The 15,727-nt window shown below is 34.9% G+C and overlaps 2 protein-coding genes across 2 annotated transcripts; both read right to left on the bottom strand.

Annotated features, from left to right (window-relative positions):
• Positions 1-157: 157 nt before the first annotated feature.
• Positions 158-8,437, bottom strand: LOC131955924 (lysophosphatidic acid phosphatase type 6-like). Its single transcript, XM_059320243.1, has 7 exons — positions 8,400-8,437; positions 5,762-5,899; positions 5,102-5,164; positions 3,960-4,091; positions 3,059-3,183; positions 1,141-1,229; positions 158-396 (listed from the first exon to the last, which is right to left on the bottom strand). Exons 2-7 carry the CDS (start codon positions 5,885-5,887, stop codon positions 158-160), a joined length of 774 nt encoding a protein of 257 aa, XP_059176226.1. The 5' UTR covers positions 5,888-5,899; positions 8,400-8,437.
• A 4,459-nt stretch (positions 8,438-12,896) lies between these two features.
• Positions 12,897-13,967, bottom strand: LOC131955923 (G-protein coupled receptor daf-37-like). Its single transcript, XM_059320242.1, has one exon. It carries the CDS (start codon positions 13,965-13,967, stop codon positions 12,897-12,899), a length of 1,071 nt encoding a protein of 356 aa, XP_059176225.1.
• Positions 13,968-15,727: the final 1,760 nt, after the last annotated feature.

The raw sequence follows: 15,727 nt of genomic DNA, 5'->3' as shown, positions 1-15,727 counted from the left end.
GTGACGTGATTAAAACCTATCCATGGCCTTGCTTTGCCCGGGGGTGGGGGTTGGGGGTGGGGGCTGAAACTTACCCATAGCTTTGGTGACGGTCTGTCGGTCTTACTTCATGCCCGGGGGTGGGGGTTGGGGTGGGGGTCGGGGGGCGGCGTGAAACCTACCCATGACCTTGGTCACGGTCTGTCGGTCTTGCTTCGTGCCCGGGGGTGGGGGTTGGGGGTGGGGGCTGAAACCTACCCATGACCTTGGTCACGGTCTGTCGGTCTTGCTTCATGCCGGGGAGTGAATCGATGTTGGACAGGGTCAGGTCAATGATGAGGCGGAGGGCGGGGCAGGCCAGTTTGTTGGGGAAGATGTCTTCTTCAAACATGTGCTTCACGGGCAGCTTGATAGGCCCTGTGGGGAGGGGGAGGATAGAGATATTCTGTAAAGTTAGGGAATTTTAGAGGATAGAGAGAGAGAGAGAGTTAGAGTAAATAGAGACAAGTGTACATACACATATATAAATGTATGTAATATATATATATATATATATATATATATATATATATATATATATATATATATATATATATATATGTATATATATATATATATATATATATATATATATATATATATATATATATATATATATATATATATATATATATATTCATATATATATATATATATAGGGAGAGAAAGAGAGATAGATAGTGAGATTTAGATAGTTAGAGACAGCTACATTATTATAGGGCTGGTAAGTAGATCACCAACCAGTTCTATGGCTCATGCAGGTTTTATTAAGCCGTAGAACTGTTTAGTGACCTACTTACCAGCCCTATAGGCAGAGAGTAAGATAAAATAGAGATCTTGGCATGTTAAGAAAGAGACACGAATATAGATACTGATAAGGAGAGATTAAAAATCTGCTTCACTTAAATACGATACGTTATACATTAAATTACGTATTTTTAAACTATACTTTATTAATAAAAGAAAATTAAACGCTAAAAAAACAGTTATTTTTATAAAATCTTACTCAAATATCTATGAGAGATGTAAGCCTAATTTGTTACCTATATATTTTATAGATTTCGGTGCTAAATTTCTTGTTAAAAATAAAGATGCTTACAGTAACCACAGTGAGGTTCCTACCTGCCTTGTTGAGATCATCTTTGCCAAAGATTCCAGCCAGCAGGCACTTGATGGATTTTACAGTACGTTCAACATGAGAGGATCTGATGCTGGGTGAGGTCAAATTGTAACAACAACACATTGGCTTATTACAGTAATAGAGAGATTTTGTGGTTTTAGCTTAGTTTTCTAATGTATTTGCTTATTGAAATAATAGAGAGATTTTGTGGTTTTAGCTTAATATTCTAATTAATTAGCTAATTAAAGTAATAGAGAGATTTTGTGGTTTTAGCAAAAATTTCTAATTTATTTGCTTATTAAAATAATAGAGAGATTTTGTGGTTTTAGCTTAGTTATCTAATTTATTTGCTTATTAAAATAATAGAGATATTTTGTGGTTTTAGCTTAGTTTTCTAATGTATTTGCTTATTGAAATAATAGAGAGATTTTGTGGTTTTAGCTTAATATTCTAATTAATTAGCTAATTAAAGTAATAGAGAGATTTTGTGGTTTTAGCAAAAATTTCTAATTTATTTGCTTATTAAAATAATAGAGAGATTTTGTGGTTTTAGCTTAGTTATCTAATTTATTTGCTTATTAAAGTAATAGAGAGATTTTGTGGTTTTAGCTTAATATTCTAATTTATTAGCTTATTAAAGTAATAGAGAAATTTTGTGGTTTTAGCAAAAATTTCTAATTTATTTGATTATTAAAGTAATAGAGAGATTTTGTGGTTTTAGCTTAATTTTCTAATTTATTTGCTTATTAAAATAATAGAGATATTTTGTGGTTTTAGCTTAGTTTTTAATTAAAATATCACCGTTAGATATTTTAACTTAATTTTCAAATTTATTAACTAATCAAAATAATACCACTATAAATTTTGCGTTTTAAGATTATTTAACTAGTTTATTAGCTTTTTAAATAATACAATTAGATATTTTTTTTAAACTTAATTTTCTAATTTACTCGCCAATTTAAAAAAAAAAATAATTTTAGAGATTTTGTGTTTTAAACTTAATTTTCAAATTTTTAGCTAATTAATTTTCAGTTTTCAACAATATTAGATTTATTACCACTTGTAACAGTATGAAGACCTTTAATTTAAAACATGATTTTTACAATTTAAAACAATCTTGAATACTGACAAAATAACATGTTGTAATGATATTGTTGAGGGTGGGATACTACCAGTTGCTTATGACTTAAATCTAACTGAAACCTAAATATGACTGCTGACTGAAACCTAAATATGACTGCTGAATTTAACCTAAATAGGACTGCTGACTGAAATATAAATATAATCGCTGACTTTAAACTGCTGACTTAAATATAAATATGACTGCTGACGTAAACTGAAACATGACTACTGACTTCACCAAAAAATTACTGCTGACAAAATAAACAGTCCTTGCTACACGAAAAAAAACATGAATTGTGCTGACTATAAAAAAAGAAATCATGACTGCTGACTGAGCTACAAGCTGACTGCTGACTTACCTACTATCTGACTGCTGACTGAGCTACTATCTGACTGAGCTACTGGCTGACTGAGCTACTATCTGACTGCTGACTGAGCTACTATCTGACTGCTGACTGGGCTAATATCTGATTGCTGACTGAGCTACCATCTGATTGCTGACTGAGCTACTATCTGACTGCTGACTGAGCTACTATCTGACTGCTGACTGAGCTACTATCTGACTGCTGACTGAGCTACTATTTGACTGCTGACTGAGCTACTATCTGACTGCTGACTGAGCTACTATCTGACTGAGCTACTAGCTGACTGAGCTACTGACTGCTGACTGAGCTACTATCTGACTGCTGACTGAGCTACTGACTGCTGACAGAGCTACTATCTGACTGCTGAGTTACTATCTGACTGCTGACTGAGCTACTAGCTGACTTTGGACACAAACACTGACTGCTGACTTACTATACGTCCCTTGTGTTGTAATGATAAAGATTGAGCGCAGGCAGGTACGAGTTGCGAATAACAACCCCCAAATTGTACATCTGTCTCTGTCCGACTGCCGTCAAGATTGACGCATGCGCACCGCCCTACTCACATGAAAATACACATTTTCAAAAATTCTTTCTCCAATATACCACCATTTATAAATAAGATAAATTTAAGAATGTTTTACAAATATAGTTAAGATATTATTATAATTTTACTGATTGAATATGATACTTCGGTTGAATTATCATATATATATAGCGTCGCGCTTTTGCAGAGGCGTAGCGACCCTTCCCCCCCCCCCCCCCCCCGGGGTACAAACTTTCAATCTGCCCCCCCCCCTCCCATATAATTTTTATATTTAGAATGCAAAACTGCAGCTGAAATGAGCTTTCAATTTTTTTTCCTACCCATTTTGGCGCCCCCTAAGGTCGTACATATGTACCCCCGTCCCCCTCCTAGCGACGCCTCTGTACTTTTGTACAGCGTATGTGAATGATCAAGCGACTTTTAACCCGAAAGTCTCTTCAGTTCTGATGGGTACTAGTCTCAGGTTAGGGAAAGTAAAAGCAGCGCGGTATGGCGCTGACCACACTATCCCTTCAATTGCCGTTGTCACGTAAACAGGTGAACGCTACTTCTTTTGCATCATATAACGGTACGTTACTTTTTTTAAAAAACAATGATAATAACAATACTCTTCTTCTTCGCTCTTTGCAACTCATTTGGATCATTAGCTATTTACATCTTTCAATGCGCTTCAGTCTTTGCTGTATTTTTTTCTATTTATTTCCAACTCTTTCCCATTACTTTCATGACTTTTTCAATTTCTCTTAAGAAGTAAACCCATCAAAATAAACTGCAGTTGACCTCTGACCTTTAGTTTCCTGGCCCTCAAGTCCGGCTCCATGGATGACTTGCCGGCCGGGGAGCCATCGTTGAGTTTAACGACCTCCATATCGTAGTCGGCCTCCTCGATGTCCTCTTCCAGGGAGATGTCATAGGTGGCCTGTAAGGGGGGGGGGTGACAAAACGGTGGAAAAACGTTTAAATAATGGTAATAATGTCTGAACTGGGGACAGTTGTCTAAATTAAAGTAAATTGTATCAATTGGGACAATTATCTAAATGACGAAGAAATATCCAACTGTGGTAAATTATCTATCGCATGGAATATTGTCTATACTATAGAAATCTGTTCACTACGTGACAAAATGTCTTTAGCTTAAATTGGACAAATGCCCAAACTTTAAATTATCGTCCATATTTAGACATTTCTGTCATAATTTATTGTGTAAAATACGTAGAATAGTTTAATCATGGTAAATTGTCGAAGATGTTCTAAACTAAAAAGCATTGTTAAAAATTGTAAAATTATCTAAATTATGGAAGAATGTGTAAACAGAGGCAAATTGTCTAAACTACAGAAAACGATGTTTGGTTTTGGGAAGCAACTGACCCACTTTTAAACCATCACCTGTGCCTAGCGACTTACTTCTTCAAGACCTTTAACATAACCCACCTTTAGATAACACCTGTACATTGCGGCTTTCCTCCTCAAGACCTTTAACATGACCCACCTTTAGACAACACCTTTAACATGACCCACCTTTAGACCAAGACCTTTAACATCACCCACCTTTAGACAACACCTTTAACATGACCCACCTTTAGACAACACCTGTACCAAGCGCCTTACCTCCTCAAGACCTTTAACATGACCCACCTTTAGACCAAGACCTTTAACATGACCCACCTTTAGACAACACCTTTAACATGACCCACCTTTAGACAACACCTTTAACATGACCTACCTTTAGACAACACCTTTACCTATCGGCTTACCTCCTCAAGACCTTTAACATGACCCACCTTTAGACAACACCTTTAACATGACCCACCCTTAGACCAACACCTTTAACATGACCCACCTTTAGACAACACCTTTAACATGACCCACCTTTAGACAACACCTTTAACATGACCTACCTTTAGACAACACCTTTACCTATCGGCTTACCTCCTCAAGACCTTTAACAAAGTTAAGCGGTGTTCGTGCCCCATGACGAAATACCATCTGAATCTGGTGTGACAGACAATAATAATTATATATATATATATATATATATATATATATATATATATATATATATATATATACACTATTTGTCTAAATTCAGGGATAGAGTTAGGGTTAGCGTTAGGTTAGGGTTAGGTTAGGGTTAGGCTTAAATCAATGTCTAGGGTTATGGGGTGGACTCAAACAAATCTACGATTGGGGTAGGGTTTGGGTTTTGTTTAAGGCTGAGGGGAATGTTTAGGTTTAGGCTTTTTATCAAGGTTAGTATTAAGGTAATATATTGTTACAGATTTGGAGTCAGGATTTATGAACTTGGGGAGGGGGTTTAATTCCCCAGAGGGGTTATTGATAGGGAGGTAATTGACAAGGGTAATTGTTCCGGGGGGGGGGGTAATGGAAGGAGGGGGGGGGTAATGTCCTAGACCCACCAAGATGATGGTGTGTTGACCAGCAACCGGTTGATTATAACCTTGACCTAGTTTACCTACATGTACCATAGTGATGTTGACTTGGCCAACGGCTACTTGTAACCTTGACCTAGTTTACCTATCTGAACCAAGGTAATGTCTTGACCAAAGGCTACCTGTGACCTTGACCCACCTGTACCAGAACGAGGTTATCGTTGAGCAGCGGCTTGTACAGCTCCTGGCCCCGGGTCGTTGAGTCCTTGCTCTCCTCCTCCAGTCGCTTCTGCTTCTGTGCCTTGGACCCGCCACAACATATCATCACGGGCGACGTCTGGGGAGGAGAGGACATTCGGTGGAGGTCAAATGGTGACCGGAAGTCGTTTTCGGGTAGCGTCACCGGAAGTTGTTCCTGGCGGCGTCACCGGAAGTTGTTTTGGGAATCGTCACCGGAAGTTGTTTGGGCCGTCGTCACTGGAATTTGTAAGGAGTGGCGTCACCGGAAGTTGTTTGGGGCTGCGTAACCGGAAGTGTTTTCAGACGGCGTCACCGGAAATAGTTGGGGGCGGCGTCACCGGAAATTGTCTGGGGAATAAGGATAAACGACGAGGGGTAATAGGATAAGGCTTGACGGGACGGTAAATAAGCTAAGCTGAAAGTCCAGTGTTCTAATCTAGGGCTCGAGTTTGTAGGAGTTCAATACGTCCGCCCAGTTCTGATGTGTACCTTACTCACGTTAGGGAAAGTAAAAGCGACTGGGCATAAGGCTAACCACACAATAACTTCATATGCCGAGATGAAAGAAACAAGTGAACTCTACTTCATCTGCTTAATAGACAACCAGGTTCAAAAGGGAAAGTTTACTTTACTAAGATTAAGTCAGCGGTAAAATGGTGATCGTTGCGGAAGTCGTCGGGGATTGCGTCACCGGAAGTTGTCTGCAGAGTTTATTCCAGGCATCTCTTTCTTCCCCCTGAAGAAAGTCTACCGCCCCCCCCCCCCGGACGAAATGGAATTTATATAGAAAATATATATTTTTATCAGTGTCCGCCCCCCCCCCCCCCGCCCCGAAAATTTCAAGTGCACCCCCGGAGAAAAAAGTCTGGCAGAAACACTGTTTGTCTGTGAGGTCGTCACCGGATATTGTCTTGGAGGGCGTTACCGGATGTTGTCTGATAAACAACGGTAAGCGTCGTAAGGTATGAGTACATTGGTCGGGGTAGTTTGGTGACCGTACCGGATGTTGTCTCAGGAATTACTGTACACGTCCCTAGGTGGGAGATATGGTTTGGTGGTAAAATTTATACTTCAACGGAATAAACTTCCATGCGAATATTTCGAGAAAAAAAACTCGGATGTATTTTTATAATGCCCAGAGATTAGACTAAACAGTGCTTTAACTAGTAAATACATAGTATTATTGTTATCAGAAATTTAGTCCTGAGATATCTTGTCTTGGGCTATTTGTCATGCAACCATTGGATTTAATTTAAAATAATTATTATCATGTAAAGAATATATAACGCTTTATATTTTGTTATGACTTGTTTAGTGGTGCAAGAATTATTTATTTTAGTACTCGTACTGATCGTGTTCCGAATATGTGGGGCTGGCTAAAAGATAAGTAATTTTTTTTTTCAGTCTTCATTCACTTGCCTATTTTCTCAACTCACTGAATCCTTTTGTTTTCATGTAGTTCAGAAGCCGAGCGGCTACTTCTTGATGGTCCGCACGCCAGTCATTCCTTAGCCAAAATAAATTTGGTTTAGTCTTAGACTCTTAGATATTAAAACTTTTGACTCTTATCAATTAGCCATTCCCACATAATTTAGTTTATTCAAATGTTGACATGGGAATACAAAATCGTAATGGAATAGTCAGAAAGATTGGTATTGATGCATGGATAAGTTAAGGTTATATACTTTGATAAAGCAACTGGTTAGGATTATGTAAAGGATTAAACTTTGTGCCAATATTAGTCTATATCGCTTGGTTTGCTTTAGGGTACATGAAATTGTGTGTAAGACATTTTTATCTGGCAGCGTACTTTACAATACTGTATCAAGGATGGTGATTATTTATTTAACAAATGTAAAGTTACACTCTAAAAATAAGATTACTTTTAGATATAACCCTGGGTTAAAAGCCTTTTACTTAACATCGAATCTTAACACAGTTACATTTTATCCCTTACGACATATATGTTTTACTACTTTTACTATCTTATCTAACTTAACACAAACTCCACAGAAAAATAATCTGTTTTCGATACATTCACAGAAAAACTAGCCACATCAGAAGGTTAGTATTGATAATTAATTAGAAACAAGCCTTAATTATACAATTGTACACGAATATCGGTCGCTTTTTTTTAGAGAAGGTAATACATTGATCTAGATCATGATCTAGATCTATCTAGTTAATATAGCTTAGTACAAAGTCAAAGTAATGTAAAACGTCATTAATTATTAAAATTATTAAATTGTTTTACCTATAAAAGATTAAATAAGGAAAATACTTTCAATGAATGTGTCATAAATATACATTAATAAGCAGCAGATTAGCATAAATTGATTTAGATCTAGATCAAGATCGATTTAGCTAATATAGCTAAGTACGAAGTCAAAGTAATGTAAAACGTCATTAAATATTAAATAATGTTTTACCTATAAATAATAAGCAAAGAAAATACTTTAAATGAATGTGTCATAAATATGAATTAATAAGCAGCAGATTAGCATACATTGATTTCGATTAAGATTGATTTAGCTAATATAGCTAAGTACGAAGTCAAAATAATGTAACACGTCATTAATTATTAAATAATGTTTTACCTATAAAATATTTAGCAAAGAAAATACTTTAAATAAATATGATTTAATAAGCAGCAGATTAGGAAGCGGATATTTTTTCTACATGAATGATGTGACTTCTTGATTTGGCTGAGTACATACAATCCAAACATGTCCGACTTCCGTTTTTCTTTGCCGCGCAATTTTAATTGGTGCTATTTTTAGAATGACGTGTAGCTTTTAAAATATTGTACCTTAAACTAGTTTTGAAGCATAATAGAATGTATATACGAAAATATGAGAGGATTAGATCTAGATACATGTAGCGCCAGCTTAAGAAACAGTATATTTGCTGGTAACGCAAAGTTAAAACCTAACTCACATTGCTACGAACTATTGCTCTAGACTCAAAACTTTAATCTAAGTCTTGATATAACAATATGTTTATCTGACCAAAACCCTAGTCCTGATTTTAAACCATAAAGTTAAACTTTATCACGTAGACCAACTGTAAAGAGAAAAAAATATCTATAATGGGATTTCGTGGCACATTGTGACAAATTGGGACAAATTGTGACATTACTAACCACGTATGGATTTTCGATGCATCTCGATAGACAGCAGCTCTTCATGGCTGTTCAACAGCAAGACAAGAGTGTGCAATTTGACGGTGCAAGATGTTCAAGTGTTTGAGACTAATTCATAGTCTAGATATTAATAAACATCAATTTAATGTGGTTAGCTTTTCATGGGTTTTTACTTTCTCGTATATACGAAGTATAGAGAAAGTCTTGTAATCGTGCAAAAAAAAATCGAGATTTTTGCAAATCTCGACGTTTTACACCTCACTGATACGAAAAGACATAATTTTGCAATCTTGTCCGTATATCTGTGTGTATGTCTGTGTGTATGTCTGTGTGTGTGTCTGTGTGTGTGGCTGTAAACACGATAACTTGAGTACCGTTACAGCTAGGTTGATGAAATATTATATATAAGTATTTTATCGAAATCGTAGATCCCTATCAACTTTTGAGCGATTTCCGATAACCGGAAGTGGTACTTTTTCTACTTTGAATTTTTCAAAAGCCTATAACTTGAGTACTATTTCAGATAGATCAATGAGATTTCACATGTAAGTAGAAGATCTAATTCTCTACCTTCTATTAAATTTTGAGTAAAATCCGTTGACCGGAAGTACTAATTTACGCTATTTCCGATTTCTCAAAATCTAACGTAAATTTATAAAGTACTAATAATACTGCGCACTATTATGCAAAGTTTTTGGCGTTCACTGGTGTGCAATTTTATTTTTCTACGAGATTTTATTCTATTTTAAAAAGTTTAAGTATTTAAAATGGATTAAAATTCATGTTTATATCCCGAGTTCCCATCCCCTGTTGTTTTATATAAGAATATTCGAAGTAAGTTTAGTGGAGATCACTCCCGGTTTATTATAATTAGTAATTGCTTTTGCATCAAATCAGATTAAAGCGAACAGATTGTTGTTCTTGTAATTTACATCTACAACGTTCCTCGTTTAATTTAAAAAAAATGAAGTCGACTGTTGAAAATGAGTAACTGAAAAAAACGTTACCCTTTTGAACATGGGGTCATTCATAAATGACGTCACGCTTTTTTTGACGATTTTTACCTCCCCCCTCCCCTCCGTCACACATCGTCACAAAAAGCCAGGCCCTCCCCCCCCTGAAATGACGTCACACCCCAGCCTACAACCCCTCCCCCCTCAAAATTGCAATTGAATTTTTATTAAAACATCGATATTTTTCCAAAATCTTGTCTGAACTCTGTCAAAATGGAGTATTTAATCAATTCCTATTACAATTTATTAAAACAGTTTTCTAAAACGCGAAATAACGACTAAAATTCGTTTTCTAACATTGCAAGCATCTCTTCGGGGACCCCCCGAAGAAAGTCTACCACCCCCCCCCCCCCCCCGAACGAGATGGACACTTAATATAGCAAACATATACCTTTACTAGTGCCCGCCTTACCCCCCCCCCTGAAAATGTTGCCCCCCCCCCCGAAAATATCAAGTGCTCCGAAGAAAAAAGTCTGGAAGAAACACTGGTACCCATCAGAGTTGGGTGGAGGCAGAGATGTCCTATGGTTTCGAGCCCGGGATTCGAACTCTAGACTTTTGGGATAACAGGCTAACGAACTACCATCCGACCACGAAGTCAAATACCGAGTTATACAGGTTTTGTCGTCTGTGATGCAGTACTATATTTTGGACTTAGTAAGCCTCGGGCAGGTGTCCAATCGGGAAATCGGCCTTCGGACAAACGGCATTCGGGCAAGTGTCTTTCGGGAAAACGTCCGGCTCCCCATGTGTCTTGGGTGCCAAAAGGAAACGATGATGATAATGATTCCAGCAGCTTCCTAAAATTACTGAACAGACATAAAATCTGACCATAGCTACAGTCGCAATCACAAGTGAAATTCAGCTCACAAATATCTGTGATCACACTTCCAATAGGGCTGGTAAGTTGGTCACCAATCAGTTCTACGGCTTAATAAAACCTGCATGAGCCAAAGAACTGTTTGGTGACCTACTTATCAACCCTATTAGTAATACAAAGAGAAGGCTATAGCAGCCAGGATATCTTTTATTTAAAGAAATAAAACTATAATTAGGTCTGACATGAATTTTATATTATCACATCAGTAATAGATTAGACAAAGTTGTGAAGGTATTACTTTAGCTTTAGAATTAATCATATCTTCGCCATTGTGTTTAGACGTGTTACACTTTTGCAAGATAGATTTAGTTTTTGAGTTAATGTTCTTTATTCTTTTTAAGTGAAATAGAACATCAAATGAGTTTAGAATCACAAGAGAACATAATATGTTCATATAGTAATTAAAATACATTATTAACTTCAACTTATCTGCTTTATTTTGGTTTGACATTCATTTTAAAATGTATAATCGTAACTAAGCTTTTAATTATGAACCTATGTTTTGAACGTCATTTTTTTTTTTTAAATGTAAGATTTTTGAAATATTAATTACTGGAACATTCATTTTGCACCATTAAAAACTAAATACTGATTTAAAGATAAAAAAATTCGGGCAAAGCGAAGTAACACAAATCACAATAACCAACAAAATTATAAGACTTACACGTCAGGGGATGATACTCTAAACCAACTGTAAATGACATTGTATGAACAAATCATTTTGAAATATTATAATTTAAATTCATATTAAAAAAAAATAGTCTTTCATTAACAGTTTAAAAAGATATTAACAAATGTTTGGATTGTTAGCAGAGTTATTTTTTAATGTTTATCTACAGTAGTATTGTGTGATAAAACTAAAAACGTATAAAAATTTACTTTTTAGCGCAATTTCCATTCTGGAGAATTGCGTTTATTAACTCGTCATTTCTGGGAATGGATGGATGAATGTATGGATGTGTGTCCGCAACTTTAAGTCGTATCTCCTCCTCAACGAAGCAATATCGATGACTAGTTACAAAAACAATTATGTTAAGCAAGTTACGAGGATGAACATAGACCATAAAAATTCCGGGTTTCTTTCATGGATTTCCCGGAAAAGCCAAAAAACCTCGGAAAAATGCAGTTTTTGGCCCATATCTCGGCAACCAGACCACGTAGCGACTTGAAACATGCACCAATCGATTCCTGCTATAATTTAGAACAATATTGCCGAAGAAAGTTTTCAAAAATATCCTTTCGTTTGGTCACAAAACGTTTTTTGAATTAATTAAAATTTGGACCGAATTAGTAGGCATTTTATGCAACCACACCACACGCGTCAGCACGTTTTATAGCTGCGCCATCACGTTCAATATCTGCGACATCACGCTCGGTAGCTAGGCGCGCAATGGTTTTTAGTCATGTTACTCTATTGTAAATAAAACATCTAAAATACTGAAAAAAAAATTAATAAAAAACGTTTTAATAACTAACCAATGGTTTTACTAACCCTGCTGTTGATTTACGCTACGACAGAGCTATTTTTAGATAACGTAAGGAAATTGCGCTAAAATTGTCACTAGACTTTTTTTAATTACTTGTTTTATTTAAGATATCATACTATTTATATAGTTGATCAGAATTTTATAATTCTTAAATTTTTAAATTCCATTCACTGTGGTAAGGTTATGTTTAGGTTAAATATGTTTTGTATGAATTTTTCTCGACTGTTTACTTTATTAGAATGACACTGCCTTAATTTAATTAATAAAATCCCTTTTAATTATTTTACAAAAAATCATTTTATTTAAAATTTTTAATTGTAATGATATTTTTCTATTTCAACAAATTGTTTAGAAATAAAAGCTGTAGTGTTGTTCTAAAAGGTTAGTAAGCATAAAAATTATAAGTATCTGAATGAATGTATATGAGAAGTAACTTACAACTTCTCCATACAAAATTGGCTGTGATATAACACGTACGTAACACTTAACAAGCTTTATAGAAAAAACTGAAAATGTTTTAACTAAAAAAACGATCTCAACCTTACGGTTTATTTGTTCAAAAAGCGTTATCATTAGTTTGTTCTAAAACCTTTATCATTATGTTTTTGCGTAAACGTATCTATCAAAGTATTCCTGAGTTTCTTGTTGAGAATTATGTACACAATGGTGTTGATGGAGCTGGCACAGTTGTTAATGAAGTACTGGATCTCCCTGAACAGCTTCGCCATGGCACTCAGTTTCAAGACTTCGTCGTTGATCGAAATGGAGACGATGAAATACGCGCTCTGAAATATAGCGCTGATAAGAGAAACTGTCAACAACGTGATGGTCGATCTTGACGTCGTCTGGTTTTTAGTGCTAGACATCGACTTCCGCTTCCGGTGAGCCAGTTTTATTTTGACACCTATCAAACAGCAACAGATGATCACAATGCATGCTGGGAGAATCGAGGTCATGAAGTTGAATATATAACTATCGCAGAGAATTATGACATCGATGTTGTCCCACATTAATTTGGACCAAGATCTCATTCCGTAAGACGTGTCTTCAGATACATACACGTACTTAAACTCCAACGCCGCTGCAATAAAAGCTATCCACGGCGTCCAAAATAGAAAAAGCGAGACGACTAAAAACAGCGCTACCTTTCTCGTCACCAAGGTCTTAAATTTGAGCGGAAAAAACACAGCAAGCAAACGTTCAACGGTTATAATAACTGGCAGGCAAGGAGAAACAGCGGCAGACACGCTTGAGATAAAAAATGTCAGTTGGTCAATAACGAAGACGAGGTAGGCCAAATTTCTTTCTATTTCCCACACCCACTTCTGAGGTTTGAGCTTCCCTGGTCCGACGGTTGCTAGGATACCGGCGCAGTTAACTGCCCCTGTCAGATACATAGAGTCAGCGACTAGAAGCGAGGCTAAGAAAATATTTGAAGGTTTCTTGAGCCCGCTCTTGTATAAAATATACAGCCCGATTGTGTTGACGAACAGACCAAGACAGCCGATGATAGGGTTGACGTAGGATTTCATGATGATATATTTCTTCTCAAGATCTCTGCTCACTGTTTCAGAAAAGCTGTCGTCTGTCATGTTTTCATAAGGAACGGTCGTATGAGTTATCTCCCCTTCTGAATGATTCATGTTGGAGTTATCTTTATTTGTTATTTAAAATGTCAGGGAATAATTTTTAAAAAAAAACAACACAGCCACTTCTTACAAAGTATTCCAGCCAGAACTCCAATGAGTTAAATTAAAAAAAATATTTAAAATGATGTATGGATTCTGTAAGATATAGAAAAACAAATTAGTCAAACCAATCAAGTGCTTTTTAGAAAATCATCCATTTAACAACTTAACAAGTGTAAAAAAATAGAGATAGTAGAAAACATGTTTGTTATTTCAAGTACAAATTTATATCAAAGAATGCAGCAACACATTTTAAAATATCTCCATATTATAATCAAACACTTTAAATGTGTGTATATTGCTTAAACTGTCTCTTTAATTAAAATAAATATTTAATTAATTAATAAATAAATAAATTTATATATATATATATATATATATATATATATATATATATATATATATATATATATATATATATATATATATATATATATATGTATATATATATATGTATATATATATATATATATATATATATATATATATATATATATATATATATATATATATATATATATATATATATTATATATATATATATATATATATATATATATATATATATATATATATCATTTACTATTGTGGGGCGCCACAAAAAAAATTACCATTTATTGAAGATATGGCTCTTGTAAAATAGCTTTGGATGTACCACAATCGGTCAGAGAGTCATCCGTCAGTGACTCTGTAATATAGGCCATAAAATCGTTTTTTTTTTAAAAATATGGTAAGCGATAAAATTTAAAGTTATATATTTATAGTTAAATTTGTAAAAAATTAAAGCCGTTTGGGAATAATCGATAATTATTTTATCAATTCAAATATTTAAAAAAACCACCCTCTACCTCTCCTCAAACTGATTAGCCATGGAAAGTAAAACAATGAAAGTCACAACAAATGTTTTCCATGATAAAATACACATTAGTGGTCTATGTTATATAACTGAATTATTGTACTTATATTAAATAATACAACATCCCCTATCACCACAACACCCCGACTCAACCAATCAAAACTAAAAATAAAAGAATTCGCCAAATTACTATTATATTACATGTAAGTATTTGTTTGAATATCTCTAGCTTTAATAAAACCGGAAGTCATTTTGTACTTTTTATACAAAAGTTATAAAATATTCAATTTTGGTTGAAAAATATGCTTTCTGGCAACAAAACTTTGGAACCAGATTTTCAAGCCTACCCTCATGCAACCCTAGCAGATTATGCCACGACTTAAAGCTTTTTTATAGTTTTACTCACATTCAAAATATCATTTTAAAAAGTTAGCATAAACAACAAACGAAGAAAAAAAGTCTCTAGCATGTTAACTACCGGTAAACTATCTCAAACGGACTACTGGTTCCTGTGTAAATTAAACATCCATGAGTTCAGCTTATGGGCAAACAATATCGAAATAACAAAGTATTCGATACTAATAACACTTATTAGCACATAATCAATATCGTTGTTATGTAATTAACAATACGCGCCAAATAAAGAACATTTTTTTTTTTAAAAATACAGCGATTCCATTTTGATAAATTGAAACATACATGTTAGGTTATTTTGTTAAATATCAGCATGTAATTAGCTTTCTAGGATGATTAAACTTAAAAAAAAAACAACGATATTTCGTCAAATCTATACAATTATCGAAACGAAATGTCGTTTTCTTTGTTATTTAACGTTGCAACCCTCCATTTTCATCCTCAT

This window comes from Physella acuta, unplaced genomic scaffold, assembly GCF_028476545.2.
Source record: "Physella acuta isolate Inbredline_101_S28 unplaced genomic scaffold, ASM2847654v3 ptg001116l, whole genome shotgun sequence".
NCBI lineage: Eukaryota > Metazoa > Mollusca > Gastropoda > Physidae > Physella > Physella acuta.
The sequence above is the reverse complement of the archived record's forward strand: the minus strand, read 5'-3'. Positions and strand labels throughout refer to the sequence as shown.